Raw genomic sequence first — 22,119 nt, 5'->3', positions numbered from 1 at the left:
CCATTGTCTTAATTTATATAACTGTATAATAAGCCTTCATATCTAGGACCCCCGTCCCTTCTTCAAAATTGTCCTGGCTCTTCTTGGCCCCTTTGTGATTTTATATTAATTTTACAATCAATTAGTTAAGTTTTATTATAAACCCTGTTGGGATCTTGATTGGAATAGCAATAAATTTATTGATTTAGACAGGATAAATGCCTTTGTGATATTAAATTTTTCTGTGAACACTGGATATCTTATATCTGTCTATTTATTTATTTCAATTTTCTCTGTTCCTGAACTATAAAGTTTATAATTTTCTCCCTAGAGGTCATGTACATCTTTTATGAGCTTTATTCCTTGGTTTATTTCTAAAATGTAACTAGTATTTTAAAAAACTTAACATTTTTACTAAGATTATTAATTTGTGTGTTGCTTTTGGTATTCAGTAATCTTATTGAATTCTCAGTTTTTATTCTTTGTAGAGTTCCTCATATTTTTCTATGTATGTAATCAGAATATCTGTGACTAACTTTTGTATCTTTTCCTATTCTTATTCCTTTCTTTTTCCTTTCACTGCACTGAGTAGAAAACCCCATAAAAGAGTTATTTTTTTTTTCCTGTTCCTGAAGTATTTGGTAAAGGCCTTTTATTCATTTTACATTTCAGTTATTTGAATTAAGTTGGCTAGCCCTTCTCTAGACTCGCCTTCCAATGAGGCTGACGTGTAGTTCTGCTAATTTTTATCCTTTAAACTGAGTATATCCTCCATTACTGATTAAATGAGTGACTATGTATGATACATTTCTGTTTTCTTTTATTTATTATGTCATTAGATCAGTTTTCTAATCTTTTCATAAGAACTCTATTTTATTGGACTGTGAACATTTAACTTTATTCATCTTTGTTCCCTTCATGTCTTCACAGTGCATACTTCATGTATCGTTGAATGAGTTAGTCTGTTTCTTCTGCTTTGGTGAATACCATGTCTAAGCAAGAAAAAATATAAATTAGTACACATAGAGTTAAATACTGAGATGTCTTTGTGTTCTTAGCTTTGTAGTCAACTCAGATATCTTTGAAACTAAGGTCCAGAGGAAGAAAGAAGAGCTCAAGTGAACTGATAAAATTGAATTTGATTCTTTTTGGTACAGTTCGTGGGAGGATGGTTCTTATTGCTATCTTTATTCCACATTGCCACTCTTTGGGTACACACTAAAGATAATTTTCTTTTTTCATTTTTAATCTTTTTTTCCGCTTTCATTGTTGGTGTTAAAGATTTATGCATAGCTATTTCTTCAGTCAGACAAATGAACACCTATTGTATTGGATGTGTAAGTGATGTCTTAAGGGTCACCAGGAGTCTTAATGAAACACCAAGGAAAACTCGTTTGTGTTAGTTCTTTAAGGGCCAATTGACTGCTATAGATTCTTACTAACAGTTCGCTTATTTCAAGTATTAGCATTTTTTACAAATCTACTTTTCTGTATCATGGGTGTTTTTATTTCTTATAAACTATAGAAGTATATTTTGGGTTGACCAGATAAAACGAGAGAGGTTCTATGTAATGCTTCGTTCTGATCTATTAGTTGTCACCCATCTCCCTCTCCTTCAGGTAGAAATTGAAAAATTCAGGGAAAGGTTGTTTAAAAGCAATCCAAATAATAATCCAAGTGGGGGAGGAGGAGGAAGAGAGGGTAGAAGTGTAAGGCTATTGTCAACTTGATTCATGGGTTGTGTTTGTCAGGGGGATAATGTCAGTGCCTCGTTGTTTCTTCTAGATCCAGATAAATGAGAAAATAAATGATTTAGGAGCCTTAGATTTTGCCTGGTGGGAGTTCATGGAACCAGTCAAATGGTTAGAAAGGAGAGTTTTAAAAGGATAAAGGTTATGATAATATTTAAGCTTGCTCTTTCACTAATTAGGAAGTGTGCAGGTACAGCCTTTCCAAAAGATGAAGGCTTTTTTTTAGTCTTATATTCTTCTCTAGAAAAGTCAGCCTTTGTGCTTTGTGAAATAACCATTTTATCCTTTATGTAATTTACAAAGAAATGGCTTTGCTTAGAAAAGTTGAAAAGCAAATAAGTGAATGAAACCCTTTTTATAAGTAGCAGTGTTCTTTTCTGCTGGATTATGTAACAGTTGCCTGTGATTGTAGGTGCTTATGCATAAGCTTGAACAGTTTCAGCCAGATTATATTCCAAAGTAGAGTTGTGCGGCATGCTGCATATTCATCTCATTTCTTGTCTATTCTGCTAAAATTTATAGCATGTGAGAAAAAAAGTGATATTTAAGTTTCTTCTATGTTTGTTTATTCCCTGATACTGGCATTAGGTTAAATTGTAATTTGGTTTCAAATTGAAATAGTTTGCACTCTTTCTATAAGCTCCAGTTAGAATATTCGGTTGAATAACAACGTTTATGAGTTTGTTGTAAATCTCTGGGTAAATGCTATTTTATGGCGCTGTCCTGTTAATGAGTTAGCTATCTGATTTCCTGTTAATTTTCATTGGGATTGAGTAAGGACATTGTGGATAGAACAGTGAATCCAACCCCACTATTGATGAAACCAAAAAATCTGACCTCTTTAGAATCACAGTTATATTAAAAAAAATGAAAGGATTATATAAAGGTTATAAAACCTTATATAAAGGTTAATATAAGAACATAGTAAAAATGATGGACAAAGAAAGATAAGCTGTTTTTTAGCTCTAGCATATTTATGGGCATCTTCAATATAAAGTAGTAATAGGACTTCCTTGGTGGCGCAGTGGTTAAGAATACGCCTGCCAATGCAGGGGACATGGGTTCGAGCCCTGGTCTGGGAAGATCCCACATGCCACGGAGCAACTAAGCCTGTGCGTCACAACTACTGAGCCTGCGCTCTAGAGCCCGCGAGCCACAACTACTGAGCCCGTGTGCCACAACTACTGAAGCCCACGCACCTAGAGCCCGTGCTCTGCAACAAGAGAAACCACCGCCATGAGAAGCCCACGCACCACAACAAAGAGTAGCCCCGCTCCCTGCAACTAGAGGAAGCCCACGCGCAGCAATGAAGACCCAACGCAGCCAAAAATAAATAAAACAAACAAACAAAAATAAATAAATTTATTAAAGAAAAGTAGTAATAAATTTAATTCCAAGTTCCAGGGTTTTGGTTGTATTTATCTTTTACAGGTTTTCTAATTTTACTTAAGCCTAATCTAAGAATACAGTATATTAAATTGCAGAACTACATGAGATTCATGTAGTTAATGTGCACTATTTGGGAGTACATAATTACCTGGAATGAGATCATGAAATCTTTGATGTTTTTATTTGGCACTAAACCACTCATGGTAGTAAGAACATTCCTCAGTAGGGATAAACATCAGCAAGACCTTTTGACATTGTGTGATATGGAAGATGAATTCCAATGTGGTGAAGGACAGAATTATACTTTTAGAAGAAGTATGGGTAAAATTGCTCTTGTAGGATGTTAGCTCTGAGGTCTCAGGAGAAGTAATTAGGGGATCATTGTGGACCTTGTATAACCAATTTGTGGCTGTAGTGAAAAAAAATTAGCAAAACTGCTACCAAGAACAATTATTTTGGCTTTAACCCATGAAACAAAGCACTGAACACTACTGAAATGAGATGATAACTGTTGACTTAATCAGAATGTTTGGTTTTGATATTGCTGTGCTTCCAATTTTTACCGTTTAATATTATGCTTATTGATCCTCATGAATGTTTTGATCCATTACTGTACTGTTTTTCCAGGATACATTTTATAACTCTAGTCATGCTTCTGCCTGTCTGTCGTGTTTTTCCTCTCTGGGTAAATTTCCTCACACCTGACCATCTTCAATTTGCTGCTCGTGTATTCACTTAATTCTCCAAATAAGTCAATCATTTTAAATTTAGTCTGACTCTCCATGGCATTAACTATCCCACTCAACTTGATGCATGTAAATTTAGTGAACATGCTGTCTTGTAAAATCCACATCCATGAATGAAAATAGTGAGTCTAATGTTTGTAATTCAGTTGAAAAAATGTCCACTCTCTGTTTGCCATTCTCTGCTTGATTACACCTTGGTGCTCACTAGTTGCATGTATGTGCATGAGTATTAAGATTACATCTTTTTTTCTCTCTTAGTTTTGCCAGAGAAGAAGTAGAAGGTATTTATTTTGTGTTGGTATTTTATCAGCCTAGGATGGAGTCAAGGTGTCTAAAGATAGTAGCAAACTTGGATTTTCCTGGTTTGTGGGAACTTCTGGCCCCATGTGACACATAGGAAAAATCCTTTGGAGCATCTTAAAAGCTGCTGGCTTGACTACATGTCATTGACCTGGTTTCCAGGTCAGGGCCACAACTACCCATCTGGTGTCTTTGTGCAAGTTAGAAAAATGTGTACACCTTCTTTCCTCTGAGAGGACACAGCACCACACAAAGTCACACAGCCTGGTGAGTGAAATCTTGGTAGGATCTCAGCGCTATTCACCTCTCAAGCAGGTGCTGCTTTGCACAGCTCACCCACACATTGACGGTTCCAGGTCACAGAGGTTGTGTGTGGTTCTGCTAGTGCTTCCTGAAGACATGATGGATTTTAGCTTGGCCAGTTTTACCTGTGCCAGTACCACTGCCTGGAGACCCTGCCTCTGGAACTGGACTTTGTTTCCATTACTCTTCAAGGCTGGGGCTGTGAGTATTATCTCTGGCTCAAGCTCCATTTCCCAGAAAATTACCTGCATTTCATGTTTGTCCCAAAATAGGATTAGCAAATTCTATTTGGGAAGTTTTATTATATCTCATTTGACAAATATCTAAAAAGTATATGCAATATAAAAGAGACAGCAAGTGTAGAAAAAAGTTCTTTTAAAAATTATCTGTGAAGGAGGAAAAAGAAAGACATATACAAAGGAGAGCTAGGGTTGAGGGGAGGCTTTTTTCTTTTAATTTTTAATCCATTAAGGATTAACATGTTTATATACTGAGACCCAACCAACTGAGAAGAATTTAGTGAAACGGGATTAAAACAGGGTAATTGATGTGCAGTGCCCTTTTAGGAGGTGAGAGGAAAGAGGATCCAGAGCATAAATGAATGGGATTATCTTTGGATAGAGGCAAGAGTTGGCACAGAAAAATTAGTGTGCAAATACATTGGTAATAGAGGAAACAGGAAATTGAATTATAGGTTCCTTTTCATGGAGGAAATTAAAATTTGCTTACTGAAAATGGTAGGTAGAAGCAATGGTTTCATAGCTCCTGGAGCATGGCAAGTTTGAAATGAGTACTCTAGGGAATGTGAGGAGAGACCACAAGGATTTCCCATCAATGTTGTAGGAAGTGATGGACCATAAGAGCCTAATTGGGAGAAAATGGAGGGGGTCACGACACTGGAGGTTTTATTGAGGTCAAAAAATAGGTGGCTTGGGAGTGGGAGAAGTGAAAAGATAGAAGATTGAGGTCAGAGAAAAGGATCTTGGAGATTATGATTATACTAGAGGTGGAACAGTTTTTAGCTAATGAAAAGGCTCAGGGGTGGTCATGAAGACCGTGGCTGAGGAAAGTGGAAATGAAGATTGCTGGTTGTGGGTGTGAAGGCGTGGGCTGGCAGAGGAGTCAACACAAGGTGTTGGCTGCCGAGCATGTCAGATGGCATTAGCCCCAGAGGAAGTGGGATTTTAGATAATGGAGATAAATAATATGGAAATAAGAATGGAGAGACAAATCTAAGCTACAGGACTGTGGCCAACTTACAGGATTTCCCTAAGTTTCAATTATCTTATCCATAAAGAGGATAGTACATACCTCAAAGGGTTATTACTGAGTATTAAATAAATTATGCTTATAAGTGTTTTAGCAGAGTGCCTGGCTCAGACTTAACTGTCATTTAAGATTATAGAAATACCAGGTCCTTGTGAAAAGGTGTAGCAAGTGTTGCTCGGAGAATGAGTGAGAAGGATGGTTCAGAGAGCAGATTTGGAATGAAAATGTGAAGACATGTGAGCAACTTGAACTTTGTGTTTTGGAAAATTCCGAAGGATGCCCGACCTTTAGGTTTGGAATGGACTTCTGTTACCTGTGTCTTAACTCTTCCTCTCGGTAGCCTCAGATTTGTCTTGATAGTGGTTTCTTTACTTCCCTCCCCTCCATCAAGTTTGTGTGTATTTATTGTGGCCAATACACTACAAACTTTTATTTAGTGGACGTTTAAAAAACTACTGTATTTTTAAAGAATGTAAGATGTTCCATTTTCTTGTTCTTTTCAAATTATTTTTTAAAGCAGAATTTTAATGAATATTTTAATTTAGTTTTTAAAAAACTTTATTTTGAAATAATCTTAGACTTACAGAAGAGTTGCAAAAATAGTACAGAGAATTATTTTATACCCTTCACCCAACTTCCTCTAATGCCAGCATCTTATATAACTTTAGTGCAATTATTATTATTATTATTATTATTATTATTTTTTGCGGTATGCGGGCCTCTCACTGTTGTGGCCTCCCCCGTTGCGGAGCACAGGCTCCGGACGCGCAGGCCCAGCGGCCATGGCTCACGGGCCCAGCCGCTCCGCGGCATATGGGATCCTCCCAGACTGGGGCACGAACCTGTATCCCCTGCATCGGCAGGCGGACTCTCAACCACTGCGCCACCAGGGAGGCCCTAGTGCAATTATTAATACTAAGAAATTAATGTTGGTACAGTAGTTACCAAACCACAGACTTTATTCAGATTTTAGCAGTTTTCTCACTCATGTGCTTTTCCTGTTCTAGGTTACAGCCCAGCATCACATCTTATGTTTGGTTTGCCATGTTTCTTTCATCTCCTGATCAGTGGTACTTCCTCATCTCTCATGACCTTGACACTTTCCAAGAATCCTGCTTATTTTTTAGCATGCCCCTTAATGTTTTTTTCTTCAGTATTTCTTCCCTGTATTTCTGAAATCTGCCCCTAGTGCCAGTCAGACTCACAAAGTGAAGTAGCACAGTGATTCAATTTAAGTATAGTTTTTAATTAGAAAGTAATTAACTAGAGGAAAATTACTTTTTGATGCTGCAACTCCCAATTTCCCCAGGCAAAAAACTGTGTTTAAGCATGTATATGAAGGTAGTTAAGTGAGTTAATTCATAATGTATGTTGCTAAGGTATTAATAGAACTTTCACAACAAAACCAATAATTACTCTTCAGATTGGCAGACACTAAAGTTTTGATTGATGACTACTCAAAAAATATTTTTAAATGAGCTATATTCAGTTAAGTAGCCAACTGATCAGGTTTTTCCATTTAAAGAAATAGATATTTATCTCATACCCACTGAAATATTAGCCTCCTTCAAATCATTCCTCAGGCCTTGTACAATTATGTGTTCTATGTATTTCCTATTTATTATTTTATTTGTTACAGATATTTCTTGAGTTACATATATATCAATATATAGATATATATTGAAGTAAGCTGTTTTTCAGGGCTGTTATAAAATCTGTAGCTACAGTATCATTCTGTATCTATACAGTGTACTACATGTCCTGACCTACATTTGAATGGAAGAACTGGTTAACACACAGAAGTTTATATTGCTTGTGTAGGCCATAAATGTGGGTTTCTGTATTATTCAGTTCTGCTTAGAAAGAAGCCTTATTATAATATAAAGTAAGTTATTTTCAAATGGTGTAGTGGACACTGTTGGTGCCCCTCCAAGACGCCCTTCCCCAGGCTGGTTGCAGGCGTACCCAGGTGTGAGTGTTGGCTCCTGGTGGTTCACAGCTGCCCTCTTAATCCAGAGATTTGGCCTCAGGGAACTGGGATCCTGCAGCTAAAGGCTGACTGACTTGGGTGGTGTCAAGGCTGGCCTCTCCCTCCAGGTACTATCTACTGCTGTGCACTTCAGGCTGAAGCGAGAATCCAGCTGAGGCCACATTTTCGAATGTCCCTGTCTCAGTCCCCTTTTCCTGAGAGCATCCCCCTCATTAATCACCTGCACCTGCATCCCTGTCCCAGGTCTGCCTCTAGGGAACGTTACCTAAGACAACGGAAATGCGATATGATCATACGAAGCAGCTGTGAACTCACTAATGTGAAAACTGATGACTTGCTCACAAGAGACCCTTTACAGTTATCTGGAAACTGCACTGGACTGGGTGTCTGGGCTCCAGTTCTCAAGCTTCTAACAACCAGATAGCTCTGAAAAGTCATTTAATTTCTATGAGCCTGTATTTTCTGTTGTGTAATACATACATGGAGTCTAGACTATGTGATATTCAAAATCTCATGCTGAAGGTTTTGCCTCAAGGCAGGGGCTTATTAAATAGAGATGCTTGGCTCCCGCATTGCTTCCCACCTCCAGGTTCTTGGATAACTTTGGAAGATGTTCAGCTTAACTTGAATTGGAACTGTAACATAAAATATGGATGTGCATTTTCTGGGAAAAGCTTCCAATACATTTCACTAGGACTCTGTGACCCTCAGAGGTTCAGTGCCAGTATCTTGTAGAGTTTTCTTCTTTTTTAGCCCTGTTCTCCACTGATAAAGATTCAAAATCCATTCTAAAAATCCTGTACCCTGTTCCATAGATACATACTTTTTTTTTCTTTCCATCACTCCCTTATTTCTCTTTTTCCTTTTGTAAAGGGCAGAACTTTGCTTACTCTTTCGAGTGCCATTTCTTCCTGGATGTAAAGAGAAGGACCATCTGTTAGATGAAGTTACATACCTAGTGAGTGATCCTGGAAGGTTTGTGCGATTATGTAGGTGATTCCAAACTTCTCTGTAGTATCATTTCTTCTTTGTTTCCTCTTGTTTTTAAGCAGCCACTGTCATCAAACTTTCGTTGTGGAGTTGAGTATCATATTTAGACAAGAGAGTTGGGGTAAGCCAGAGGAAAGAAGTTGGGAGAACTCTGGGTTTCTTCCTTAATTCCAAACATACAACTTTTGTGTATAAGCTCATGTCATCTCGAAGATGCCTTTCCAGAAAGAAAGCAGTAGGCTTTTCTTTCTTAAAACTCTCCACCTTAAAATTTTATTTTGATTTTAGCCACAGCTAATGGGTTTTCTGTTTTTTAGTTTTCTATATCTATTAAGTATTTTAATTTGCTGGTTAAAGAGGCTGGGTCACATTTGGCCATTAGACAGAAAATAAAAAATACAGTGAATAATTTAAAACAGATGTTCTCTGTGCTCTTAGGTGCCCCTCACACACACCTTTTATAACAATTGCTCCTTAACTTCCTCATTACTTTTTCTTAGTTAAATTCTTTATAGATTATATAAGCTGTCTCCACTCATAGTTTTAAAAAAATCAACATATAATGCCTTACTGTACTATATAATAAAACAGTATGTATTTCATTGTAAACAGTTGGCCATCGACTACTCAAGAAGGCACAATAAAGTCACATTCTGGAGTCTTTGCCTCATGCCACTGTGAGTACAACAGCTACGATGTAGGTTGATATAGGTGTGTTGTTCTGTTGATTCAGATACCACAAGCAGCATTGTCCTGGGATACCTAAATTTCAGAAATGGAATACAAATGATGGTAAAGCGTAAAACAAAAACAGTGTAACTATAATGTACAGAGTAGTTGGATTCTTGGAAAATTCAATGTATATTAAGTTACATAATATATAAAGTATTAAATATGTAACAATTTACATATTAATTCTGTTGTACATCTAATTTCGTTGAATTAGAGTCTAGGCGTAGATAATTATGATTTTCCCTCTGTCGTTCTGTGTATCTCTCTGTGAGACGCAGGACAGTTTCTTATTGTGTAGGATTAGCTCACGTGTTGCAGAATGTCTAGCACACCTTTCCCCTGTAAATGCTGGTAGCATCACCTCAGTCACCATGACAACCAAAATGCCCCGAGACATTTCCAGAATGCTTCCTACGTGGTGTTAAGGTGTATTGAAAATCACTGGCTTAGAGAAAAAAAAAAGAAACAAAATAAACCATTATTCCCATAATAGGATATTTCTAACCAGAATAGCCAAGAGTGACATTACTAATTGCTACCTTTTATTGGAGTGTCAAATGGGACAACTTCTAAGATCTTAAATTTTGTATCAAGGTGAAATGAAGGGAATTTTGACTTTTAATTGCTTCAAAGTTTTGGTAGCCAAAAACCGAGTCAGCTAAAGGCATAAACTACAGTGTCTGAATTGTAGGACCCTTATAAAACTTAGAAGAAATTTAACTTTCTGGGCTCCCTAGGTGATCCAAAGTCCCGATTTTTACGGGCACGTTTCTGAGTGGATATGTAGGTTATATACATTAAGATGTCCTACACTGCACACAGATGACCCAAGGCTAAGATCAGGAGGAAATCCATTTGAGCTGCCCTCTCCTTCGGCCATTTTTGTCTTACCTCAGCCTCCCTTCCTTTGTCAACTGAACTGATAGATTCTGGTCGCGATTCATATCTTTATGTGGATATCATTGACTTGCATGTTTTAGTCAGAATTAGGCCTGTAGCAAGATCTAGCTTACCTAAACCTTTATTTTGATTGGTGCTGTTGAGAAATGTTAGGTTTTTAGGTGGTACTTCTTTTTATGAGTGCCACTTTTATGTGATTTAGAACATGCAATAAAATAATTAATGAATATTTTTGATAGGGGTGGAGAAGAGACAGTTAAAACTGTAGGATGCTTCACCTCTTGCTAGGATCAGTATTAGGTATTTGGTATGTGCTTGTAGCTTATCAGAATCTGGACAGGGATTGGCTTATTTACCTTTTAATTCTTATGATATATGGAGCAGCGCTTTCAGAATGGTGCAAGATGGCTTCAGGTACAGCTTTTTAAAAAATATGTTAATATTTTAAAATATATTTATCTATATAAATTATAAATATTATACATTGCATATAATATATAATATTTATAATTTATATAGATAAATATATTTTTATATGTAATATATATATTTCACAATTATATATAAATTGTGAATCCTAATAAGCTTATGGAAGGCAGAAATCTTCAACTGTCTAATTATCTATAGTGATGTGAATGTAATTTTACTAGCCTGCTGTGAATTTAAAAAGTTTTTCTGGTAAGTGTTTTACCTGCTAAAATGATCTAGAATACTCTGTTCTCTGTATCTCCAGGTCCCTTCTCTTTTTTCTCCTGGCAGAGCTACATGTAAATCATTCCAAAACAGTTAATGCTGCTTTAGTCACAAATTATTGATTTTCTGTTCATTGTGTATGTAGAACTGTTGCTCTACTTAGATTCTAAAACGAGGCTTTTTAATTGTGTTTTCCAGGAAGATATGAATTTAAATGAAGATAAAAAGGCACCATTGCGGGAAAAGGACTTCAGCATCAAAAAAGAAATGGTGCTGCAGTACATTAATACTGCTTCCAAGACAGTAAGTAAAACTGTCAAGTTGAGAAGTACTGCTGAAGCATGTTGTGGTATGGAAAACAATACATTTGCCTAATGAAGTGCCTAAGTTTGCGGGTAACTGTAATCATAGAGCTTTTGTATGTATAATTAAAGGTACAAGTATTATAATAAGTTTGTTTAATTTGAAAGTATTTCTCACCTTATAACTTTTAAACTGCTCTTGCTGTTTGGCCACTCACACTGTTAAGAAGCACTGTGGTTGCTTGGTCCACTCACTCTAGGACACCCCTCCTTGTTAGTGAATTAAGATGGGTATTGATTTCTAATGTCACTTATAAACTGGGATAATACTTGTATTGTAGAAAAGTGAGACTGATTTTACTCTACCTACCTAAATCAGGATACATAATAGTGGCTTAGAGGCATATCTTTAATGTGAGTGTCCCTGTGGATAAAATTAGCTTGTAACAAATTATAAATGTAGACACTGAAAGGAGCATTAAGAATCCACGTGGCTGCCACTTTTCTAGGGAAACATGAAATATGTGGGTGGAAGTAATAACTAAATGGCTGAGAAACATGACCGGCACACAGAATCAATTATATTTATTTCATGGAACAACAAATGAGCTTTGTTGTCATAAAAAAAATTGCGACTAAGTGGATTGGATGAAAAATATAAAATGGAAGCTAATGAAGAAGCAAGGCTAGGTAGAAAGACAGTAGGAAATGCTTTTGGCTGAACATAAAATAGAATTGGATTGGAGAAAAATAACTAAACACACTGTAGTTTTCACTGGATACTTTAACCCAAGGCCAGCTTATAAGAATATAAGTTATTTATACTTTAACTCCATTTATCTACTAGACCAGTCAGTGATTCTGAGGTATTTCTTTTGGAAGAAAGACTCAAGTGATGTTTAATTTTTAAACATGTCTCATTTTTTGGCTGCCTGATGTTCAGATGTAGAATTCACTGAGTACTGTGCTTTTCCCAGTTCTTTCTATGGGCTCTGTATCTTGCCATTGAGATGTGAATTGCTTTTGTCCCTTGATGATACTTGCCCATCACAAATAAACAGTGGGGATTTAGGAGTCAGAGCTCCGTGTTTTGATCTTGGACATCTTATTTTATCTTTCTGATCCTCAATCCCCTCGTCCATAAGATGGGGCTGATACCTACAGCATAGGCTTGTTGTTAGAATTAAATTGTTTATTCTGTGATTAGAACGTAACAGATTTTTAACTGGTGGCTGCCTCTTGTGGTAGCACTGGTTGTAGTAACAATTGTTTGTTTTTTATTTTTCTTTGTGATTTACTGTTGAAATTCTTACTGTTGAAATCATTACACCGCAATTAAAAAGATAAGTAAATGTACCTCAGTAAAAATACAAATTTCTTATTAGTGAGTCTACATTTCTAAGACATTCATTTGTTCACTCAACACATTTATTAAGTGTCTGTATGTCAGGCACTTAATAAAAGTGTCTGTATTTAAGGCCCTAGCGATTGAGCACCAAGATAGTGTGTCATTGTATCCTATGGAGCAATGAGACACAGATGACAGAAACACACAAACACGTGTAATGGGAGGTGAAATGTGATGTGGGGAAAAAAATGCAGGGGGAGTGGAGATGGTGTACCTGTTTTATGTAGAGTCATCAGGGCAGAATCTCCTGTTAGGGAATTTTAAATCCAACAAGCATGAATCCACTTAATATAATTACAAGAGATAATACATTAGTTAGAACTGGTATAGAAAACCCTAGCATAATAGTGCAGTTTAATTCTGGAATTTCAGACAAACAGAATTTTTAATAGAATAAACTGACTTTTTAATAGAATAAACCATTTTGAACTTCTTCACAGTGGATCTGTTTCAGCTTACATTCACTGATTTTAAAGTTTAATACTCTATTTTGGACTTGGGCTGGAATTTATTTACCAGAATTAAGTAATTAGATTATCAGGATTGAAATAGATTAGTTATCCAAAGTATGATTAAAGCATTTAATTGGTGTGTGGAGAGTCATGGCTTTTCCTAGGAGGGTTCTGAATAATTCAGCAAATGGTTAACATTGTGGAAAGTTCAAGCTGACCAGTCATCTATTTTTGCTCTGGAAGTAAAAACACATTTTATTAACTCTAGGATATGAACTTTGTTATGCTAGTATATTTAGGTCAATGAGTACTGAAAAAGTTTCTCTGAGAAAAACAAAGTTCATAGATAGGTTGTTCTAGAGAGGATGTGGGGACTTTGTCAGATGTTAACATTTTAGCCTTAGAATTTGCTTTGAGATTCTCTTTTGTGGGTAAGCATTAATATTATTTTTTGGAAAATAGTATTGATGCCTCCAGTTGATTTTTTGAAAACGCTTTTGAAATGTTAACACTCGGACTAGTCCTAAAGTAGATCAGCTTGGTTTTAAAATAGGAAAAAAAAAAAAAACAAACGATAAAAACCATCGATCAAACTAGGTTGTTTCCAAGATCTTAGTAGGTTTCAGTTTAGGTGGCCAAATAGTAAGACTGAATTTCTTCAGTTAGGAAAGATTATTAAAATTTACTAAGCAAATATCATATTTGGGGCTAAAAATGCCAGATTCACGTGTTTCTAAGTTCCTAGGGTGTGGGTATGTGATCCAGGTTTGGCCAGTACAGTCTGATGGCCAGGTCTGGTGGGGGCTTCTGAGAAAGGTTTGTCTCCCTCATAAAAGGGTCCAGAGCAGGAAAGCTCCCTTTCCCTGCTACTTGTCTTGGCTGTGAGGGGGTGTGGGGTGCTTGACGCCTGACGTCATGGAGCTGCTGCTCTGGCCCAGTGTGGTCCTGCCTCCAAACTCTTCCATTATGTGAGGTGATGCCAGTTCTTACTGAAGCTGCTTTAAGCTGGGTTTTTGCTTTGCTGCTGTAAACATCCTGATAGACCATCCAGATACACTTTGGCCTATGTGGGCTATCTCTTTAATTCACTCTGGAAATTTCTCTTTCCATCCAAAGGAGTATCTTAAAAGATCCTCCCCTCACCCAGTATACTCAGAGCATAGATGGGGAGGCACTACAAGGCCAGGTGCCCATCCCTTGGTAAATGACTTGTGCTTAGCAGCAAGTTTATTGGAGAAAACTTCTGTCAAAAAAGAATGATACAGATTTTACCTATGTACGATTACTTGCTGGAGGGTAAGACTATTCTGCAATTAGTGGTAAGGACCTTATAAGTAGGATGTGACATGATAGTCCAAATGGAAGAGAACCCACAGTTCCTGAACAAGGTAGGATGAAGAAAATTCTAGAACAAGAGGGGATCTCTTAAACCACAATTGCCAAAGAATTTTCCTATTTTCTAAATGGAAGTGAGCTAGAATTTAAAATACAAATCTACCGTATAAATGTATTTAATTATGCTTAACCCAACTGTAAGTATAATTCTGTTTTATTACGTGTGGTTCAATTATTTTTAATCCTTTTTTTCCTTAAACATTTTTTAAAGCCCCCTTCAGATATTAAGTGATGATTTTTGTAGTCAAGATTCTTGTGCTTTGAGTGGAACCAACCAGGCTTGGGAGATATATCCTAATAGAGTTGCTGCCTTCACCAAGCTTTCCTTTTCTTATTTCTTCTTTGTTTAGGTGTATCATACCCTTTATCTGTGACATCAGTGTATATGTTGTGTTTATTTTCTGGGTGTATTTTGTCTGGCTAATATGGAAGTCTCCCATGACAGGGTTAACAGAAAACCATGGATTAATTTATATGCAACTAAAGAATGTGTTAAAGAGGATAGCTGTAGAGAGTAGGATTTAGATCAATGAGTTGCCTACACCCCCCTACTCCCACCCCAACCCGATGCAAAGGATTAGTAAAAATAAAATCTCTTTTCTATTTGTTGAGAAGAAAGAATTTGCTGTTCCACTTTTAGGCTTTTTCAGGGTGATGCGTGGCAATTCAAAACGAGAGACACTTAGAGAGGTCAAAACCTATATCCCAGAAAGTGAAAGGAGGAAGAGGAGAATCAGCCAGTCGTGTTTGAGCGATAGGACAGGAGAACCAGAAAGATGTCTGGTCCTCTGTGGGGAGGTGGAGTTTCAGGGGGAGAGAGAGAGACGTTAAAAGAGTTTTGAGGGACATTTTGTTTTATGCTGTGTAGTATAACACCTTTGTGATGTCTTTAAGAACGATTATGTCTCTAAGAACCATTCATCTTCTTTTTCTTTTTTTCCTAATTTATTTTTATCTATTGAGATGACAACACTGTCCAGGAAGTTTACTTCTATATAGACTACAACCACTACAACTACGACCTATCAGCACATGGTCTTTTTTGGCTGTACCATTAGGTGTGGATATAATGCTTTAAAAATCTCTCTTCAAAATGCATACTTCTAGTTCCTGAGGATTGCACTAGGTTGGAATCCAACGTTCTTACAGGCTCCTTGACATCCCCTGCCACCCCCCAATATGTCATTGGAAACTATCCCAGCTGCAAGTAACAAGCTTATTTTAGGTGGGCTGACATGAAATAAAAAAGGCCTAATCTCACATTTCTGAGGTGCATAATTATCACATTCATCCTTTATTCCCTATTTGCATTTAGTTTTTTCCTTTTTGATTTCTTTTTCCAGGGAATGAAGTAGAAATCCTCTTTTATAAGTGCTCCTGGAAGTTTACTAGCTTCCTTTCACTTTGTTTCTAATTTTTTTCTTTCCTAGTCAATCTGGACTGCGGTCAAGTGACTTCAAGGGCTCCTCCGAGGCATTTGTTAGAAAAGTTTGGATGGCGTTTAGCTTTACTCCTTGAATCCTTTCTTAAATATTTCTGTAGTTCTTGCTTAGTCTTCTTTAATAAAAAATAAAGTTAGATAACAAGTATTATAGAACATAATTTTAAAAGGCACATAGAAAGATTGTAACAAAAGTTTCTCATGATGAAATGACCGAGTGTAAATTAGTTTGTAATCGCAGGATTATAGACTTCCACGTATGTGTATGTATATAGGTGTGCATATGTAGTGTTCAAAAGTATTTTGAAAGGTATTATCACTTGTTCTAGCTCAGTAGGTCATGCTGTTCTCAAACATGGTGGACAGAGTTTTCTGCAGTATCAGCCTTCTAGGCATATTTTGATCAGAAGAGAACTGTGTTTTGAGAAAATATTAGTTGTGTGTTCATTTGTATGTATGAACGTTTTCTCCAAGTAGAAAATCTAGACTTGATTGAGGGTGTTTTCATAACTTTCAGTGTGTATTTTATTTTTTAGATTTCAGTTTCATATGTAAATTTTGGAAACATTGTCAGATACAGGTAAATCAAGTTATTGTCCTTGTTTTATTTCCTCTATTTTTGTCATCGTTGTTATTTAAAAAGCTTATATATTTTAACCACTAGAAACTTAGATGAACCATAAATAGTTACACATTCTTGGTAAAATAAACACGGGTTATTTTTTGGCTTACATTTCAGGTTAGGGATTTGATCAAAGCATCCCTGCCACATAAAAACTTGGTAAAAGTGGCTGGAACTCAGTATTAGACACTTACCTGTTTATCATCAGTACCCTTACAATACTTTGCCTGTTTGTCTCCAGGTCTTGCTTGCTGACTAGGAGAAAATTTCAGAGCCTCAGGGCAATGAAGCAACTTCTTCTTAAGAGTATTTCCTAATCTGTCTGGCATTTTAATTTCCATTTGTGCCTATATAGGACAGGTTTTATTTATGTACAATTAAAATTATCTTCTAACAGCTCAGGTTCATCCAGCTTTCTTACAAGTCGTTCTGAGCAGCACCAGTGGTGTATAGTGTTCTCTGCTGTTACTGCATTTTGTGTTTTTGTTTAGGCAGGAGATGAATATGAAGAAAGCAGTCATCTTTTCTTTTTTTTTATAGGATGAAATTATATTAGGTTCAAACTAGAATTGTATATTTTTGGTCTTTTAAAAATCTTATGGCTCGTTAAGACATCTTTTCTTTCATTACAGCACTTTTTAAAAGATTCTCCAGATATAGAAACATTGTTATTTACTAGTAAAATTTACTAGAATTTTAGAGCCTGACAGGGCCAATGGTGCTTATACCAGTTGTGGCATTAGAGGTCATCTGAGGTTGTTTTCATCTTGGTTATTGAGTTGTTTCTTGATCTAAGATATTTTTCTATGTTCATGCTTACTTTTTAGACTTTAATGAATATAATTAAGCTTATTTCTGATAACTGCAAATGTAGTGAAAACTTTGAAAGTGCCAGAAAGGAGAGGCATGTGATTATAATGGAGATGAAAGTGAAGAGCAAATATCCATATGGAATGAACCTTTTGAAAGAAGGAGCAGTTCTGAAGGGATAAGTGAAAAATTGAGAAAAATGCTATGTATTATGTACAGTTGTTTTTCAGTGAATGAAGGGAAAAGGTATGTCAGTGGAAATAATCAATAAATGATCTATAATGGGAAGAGAAAATAATTTTATTTGAGCCAAGCTGAAGACTATAGCTTGGGAGACAGCCTCTCAGATAACTCTGAGGAACTGCTCTGGAGAAGCATGGTTTTCAGCACAGTTTTATGTCTTGTCAGAACAAAGAACATCAAACAAGTCAGGGATACATTCCTTCAGGGTTTCAAAAAAATACCCAAAACACAGATCAGCATGTACACAGTATGGCCTTGGCATCTGGGAAGGGAGTCTTATCATTTAAGCAGTATCAGCATTGGCCTTCCAGGAAGGGAGGCATTTAATCTTTATTTTTAACATGGACATTCTTTATTCCTGGTCAGTGCACACTTTTCTTTAATGATTAAAGCAGATGTACAATGTATGTTTGATAGGCCACAAACAGGCTGTTTTAGTCAGCATAAAATACAGATTAACTCATGTATAAACCAGAATAATGTCCCCGTACCTCAGTATGTGAAAATTTCTTCTATTAGGTAATTGAAGAAATAGGAAAAAAAAGTTGCCAGGAACAGTGGCGCTCAACCTTGATATCCATTAGAATCATCTGGGGAGCTTTAAAAATCTTGATATCTGGGTCCTGTCATTTACAATTAAGTCAGGTGGGCCCCAGGCATCAGTATTTAGTAGTGTTCTCTCGGTGTTTCTAGGGTACAGTCAAGGATGAGAACTCCTGGGCTGGACAAGATGAGAGTCTTTTAGTGTAACGTTAATTCAGCCAAAGACTAGAAGTTAATAGGATTGAAAGACTGAACATGGTGAACATTACTCATAAAACCGTTATCAAGCCATTGTGGGTTCCACGCTAGTTTGTACATGCATAACGTCAAAATGAATGTTCAAAGGGCATACTGTAGCTACGAAGACATTCTCTGACACTTGGCCTCTTGTAAAAATCATCAAAGGGGGGAAGGTTATCTACTGTAACAGATGGAAGAACTTGGTCTTTTTTGGAAAAGAATGCCCAGTAGAACAGGTATGAACAAGGAGGAGAAGAGTGTGTGTCTGGTTTTAAAGCTTCAGTGGTGGCAGTAAACTTAAACCCCTCTTTATTTTGGTTTGTACTTGAGAGACATCCTTTCAGTTATTACTTATTCCTAAAGAGAATAAATTCCATACATACTTTAAAAATCCATAATGGGTTAATCATCTTGATGTACAAAAGGCATTCATTCCTAATTTCATGCTTCCCTGATTTACTACCATTTCCTAACTGGTACAGTATAATGGTTTCTCCCCACCCTCAAGAAAATAAGTGTGGTTGGTATAGCTTCTTACCCTCAATGTAAAAATTATTTCAAATTCTTTTACTGTCAGAAGTTTTCCAGGGTAGTTTACATAAACTGGGAACCCTGCCCTTGGGATTCTTTGAGGTATGAAAATAAAATTGTCCGAAAGAAAATTCAGACAGTCTTAGGTTTTGTCTACTCCTGTATATTATTACTGTTACGCTAGATTTTTTTCTTTCCTTTTTCTTTTTCTTTTTTTTTCTTTGGTAGCCTCTGGGAAAGCTGTATTGCATTGTTTTGGTGAGTTAAAAATCATCTTCTGGCTTTTCTTTTGTTGTTAAGGATGGCTTTGTTATACTCTTTCATTTAGTAGAGATTTTTGTAGTTACTGAGGTGGTTTTTTATTTACATTAGGTCTGGAATTATCTTAGAGCATCTCTACATTTTGCAAATGAAGTGTGCGACAGCCCCCAGTTAGTAGCTAGGACTAGAAACCAGGGTTTCTGATTTTTTTAACTTTTGATTTATAAAATAAAACACAGTTATAGAAAACACCAACAAATAAATATGTAGCTTAATAAGTTATCATAAGAACACCACCCAGATCAGTAAAAAGAACCTTGATAGCCAACTTAGAAAGCCCTCCAACTACCCTGTCTCAAATCTTGCTTTTTTTCTTAAATCACTACCTTGACTTTTATAGGAACTACTTCCTTGACTTTCTTTAATTTTATCTCCCAAAATTATACCGCCAGACACCATAGTTTATTGTTGCTTATATTTTAAAATTGGAATATCTTTAACTTTTTTTAATCTTCAGGTTCCCTTTATTTTATCTAAGGCAGTCTGTATTTTGCCGATTGCATACTCGTGGTAAAGTTAACATGTTTCTCTTTCCTTTGCATTTCCTGCAAAGCGGCAGCTAGATCCAGAGGCTTGATCAGACTCAGGTTTGATCCCTTTGGTAAGACCGTAGGAGGTATGTTCTGTATTAGGGAGTACTTCATGTCCAGTTTATCATTAAAATTCTGTAATTTTATTTTCATTTATTAGTTGGAATATATTTATAAAGAGACATTTTCTCACAAATACTGATTATCTTATGATATAGGAAATTTAGGATAAATGCTTGATTCTTTTATTTGCCAGTTTTCAAGATATTGAATTGGTTCCCTATCATCCTCTAAAGGTGATATATTATTTTTAATATTATTATTCTTAGTGAAGCTTAAATTGTCCCATCTTCAACCAGTGGGACCTTGTCCAGTTGGCTTCTAGTCATTTTGGTTGGCATGGCCCTGTTATTTTACATTGTTTCATTTCTATCTGGTAAGGTAAGATTACGCAGACTCCCCTCTTTTCCCACACTAGACCTGGCATCTGTCATTTCTTTTAGTGGGAAATGATATTTCAAGAACAATCTGAGGGTCAAGGATACTTATTGCTAGTGGGTTAATCACTGTTTGTAGGCCTTTTCAGTGGAGAGAGAGCAAAGGAAAAAAAATATGCGTATGTATTTATACGTACGTATTTAAAATTTTTTTCTTTCGCACGTGCTGCCCACATCTCCAGCTGTTGTTTTTCTTGTTGTACTATATCTACATGGAGCATATAGCCATTACATTTTATACTCCTTTAGCATTTACTAACTGTGTTTAACCCCTATTTAGTCTATAATTCTGAGTAACTGTATTTTAATGCTCACAACCAGTCCTTTTGTTAATATTTCTCTTAGTCATTTTGTTTGTCTGAAATTTGTTCTTTAGTAGATTTGTCTGAAGAGGTCATGGAAACAGTATTCTCTGAGTTTTTCATGTTGATAACAGTATTTGCCCATTATTATTATTATTATTTTTTTTTTTTTTTGCTGTACGCGGGCCTCTCACTGCTGTGGCCTCTCCCGTTGCGGAGCACAGGCTCCGGACACACAGGCTCCGCGGCCATGGCTCGCGGGCCCAGCCGCTCCGCGGCATGTGGGATCCTCCGGGACCGGGGCACGAACCCGCGTCCCCTGCATCGGCAGGCGGACTCTCAACCACTGCGCCACCAGGGAAGCCCTGCCCATTATTGTTTAGTCAGTTTTACTGGATATAAAATATTTGGCTCACATGTTTTTTTCCTGTAGGATCTTAATTTTACAGTTTTTTTCCTTTTTCTTCTTTCTTAAATTTTATTTTTATTTTTCGCCTCGTGGCATGTGGGACCTTAGTTCCCTGACCAGGGATTGAACACACGCCCCCTGCAGTGGAAGCGCAGATTCTTAACCACTGGACCGCCAGGGAAGTCCCACAATTTAAAAATTTTTCTAGCATAAAGCATGACAGCATTGCTCTTAAAAGGTCTGCAGATAACTAATTTTCATTCCCTATAGATTCTTAGCTCTCTTTATTTATATGTCTGACTTGGGATTATAAAATATGCAGATACCCTTTCATTATGTACTTGCTTTGGTTTTCTTCTTCGTGGATCCTATTATCGGTATGTTGGATTTTTATATATCTTCAATATGCCACTTTTTCCCAAATCCTTTTACCTTATTCATTTGTTTTTGATTTTTTTTTGAAAAAAATTCTGTATTTCATTTCTGAATCTCTTATAATATGATTTATTATTTTTTGTTCTTATATTTCTTCTAGTTCAGGCTTCATTTCTGAAGTGATTTATTTCCATTCTTTTTCCTGAGTTTGCTCACCTCACTTGTCTGAGTTTTTCTAATTCTGCTTTAGGTGTTTTTTTTTCATGTTTTATATATTTTTTAAATGTCTCTTAGTTCATTTTGAAATCATAAGTTACAGGTTGCCATGTTTTATGGTTATGTTTTTGTGGTTAGTAGGAATGTTTAGCTCCGTGTTGATTTCACTCTCAACACTTTCTCCACATTGTGGGGTCCTGTCCTGGAAGGGAGCCCTAACCTCAGTGTTGGGACTCAGAGGACATTGACAGTTCCAGTCTCTTCAGCTCTTTTCTGCTTCCTACGCTCACCCATAGCTGGTGTGGGCCAAGCCCCACTCATTTTCAGCTGCTGTTCTCAAATTGCTAAAGAATACCTCTGGGCTACTTTAGAATTCTCCTGTTTTCACATCATCAGACATCTTGTTTATTTCTCTGCTTCTTTCCACACAGACCTTGATG

General features: G+C 36.5%; 1 protein-coding gene across 1 annotated transcript in view; it reads left to right on the top strand.

Annotated features, from left to right (window-relative positions):
* The window catches only part of DIAPH3 (diaphanous related formin 3), a 542,576-nt gene that overhangs the window by 64,992 nt on the left and 455,465 nt on the right, over positions 1 to 22,119 (top strand). The window contains exon 4 of the mRNA XM_082601893.1: positions 11,241 to 11,345. Coding sequence (XP_082458019.1) covers positions 11,241 to 11,345 — 105 coding nt within the window. The remainder of the gene's footprint in view (positions 1 to 11,240; positions 11,346 to 22,119) is intronic.

This window comes from Mesoplodon mirus (assembly GCF_964341445.2).
Source record: "Mesoplodon mirus genome assembly, chromosome: 17".
NCBI classification, from domain to species: Eukaryota; Metazoa; Chordata; class Mammalia; order Artiodactyla; family Ziphiidae; genus Mesoplodon; species Mesoplodon mirus.
This window is presented reverse-complemented; position numbering and strand designations above follow the sequence as displayed.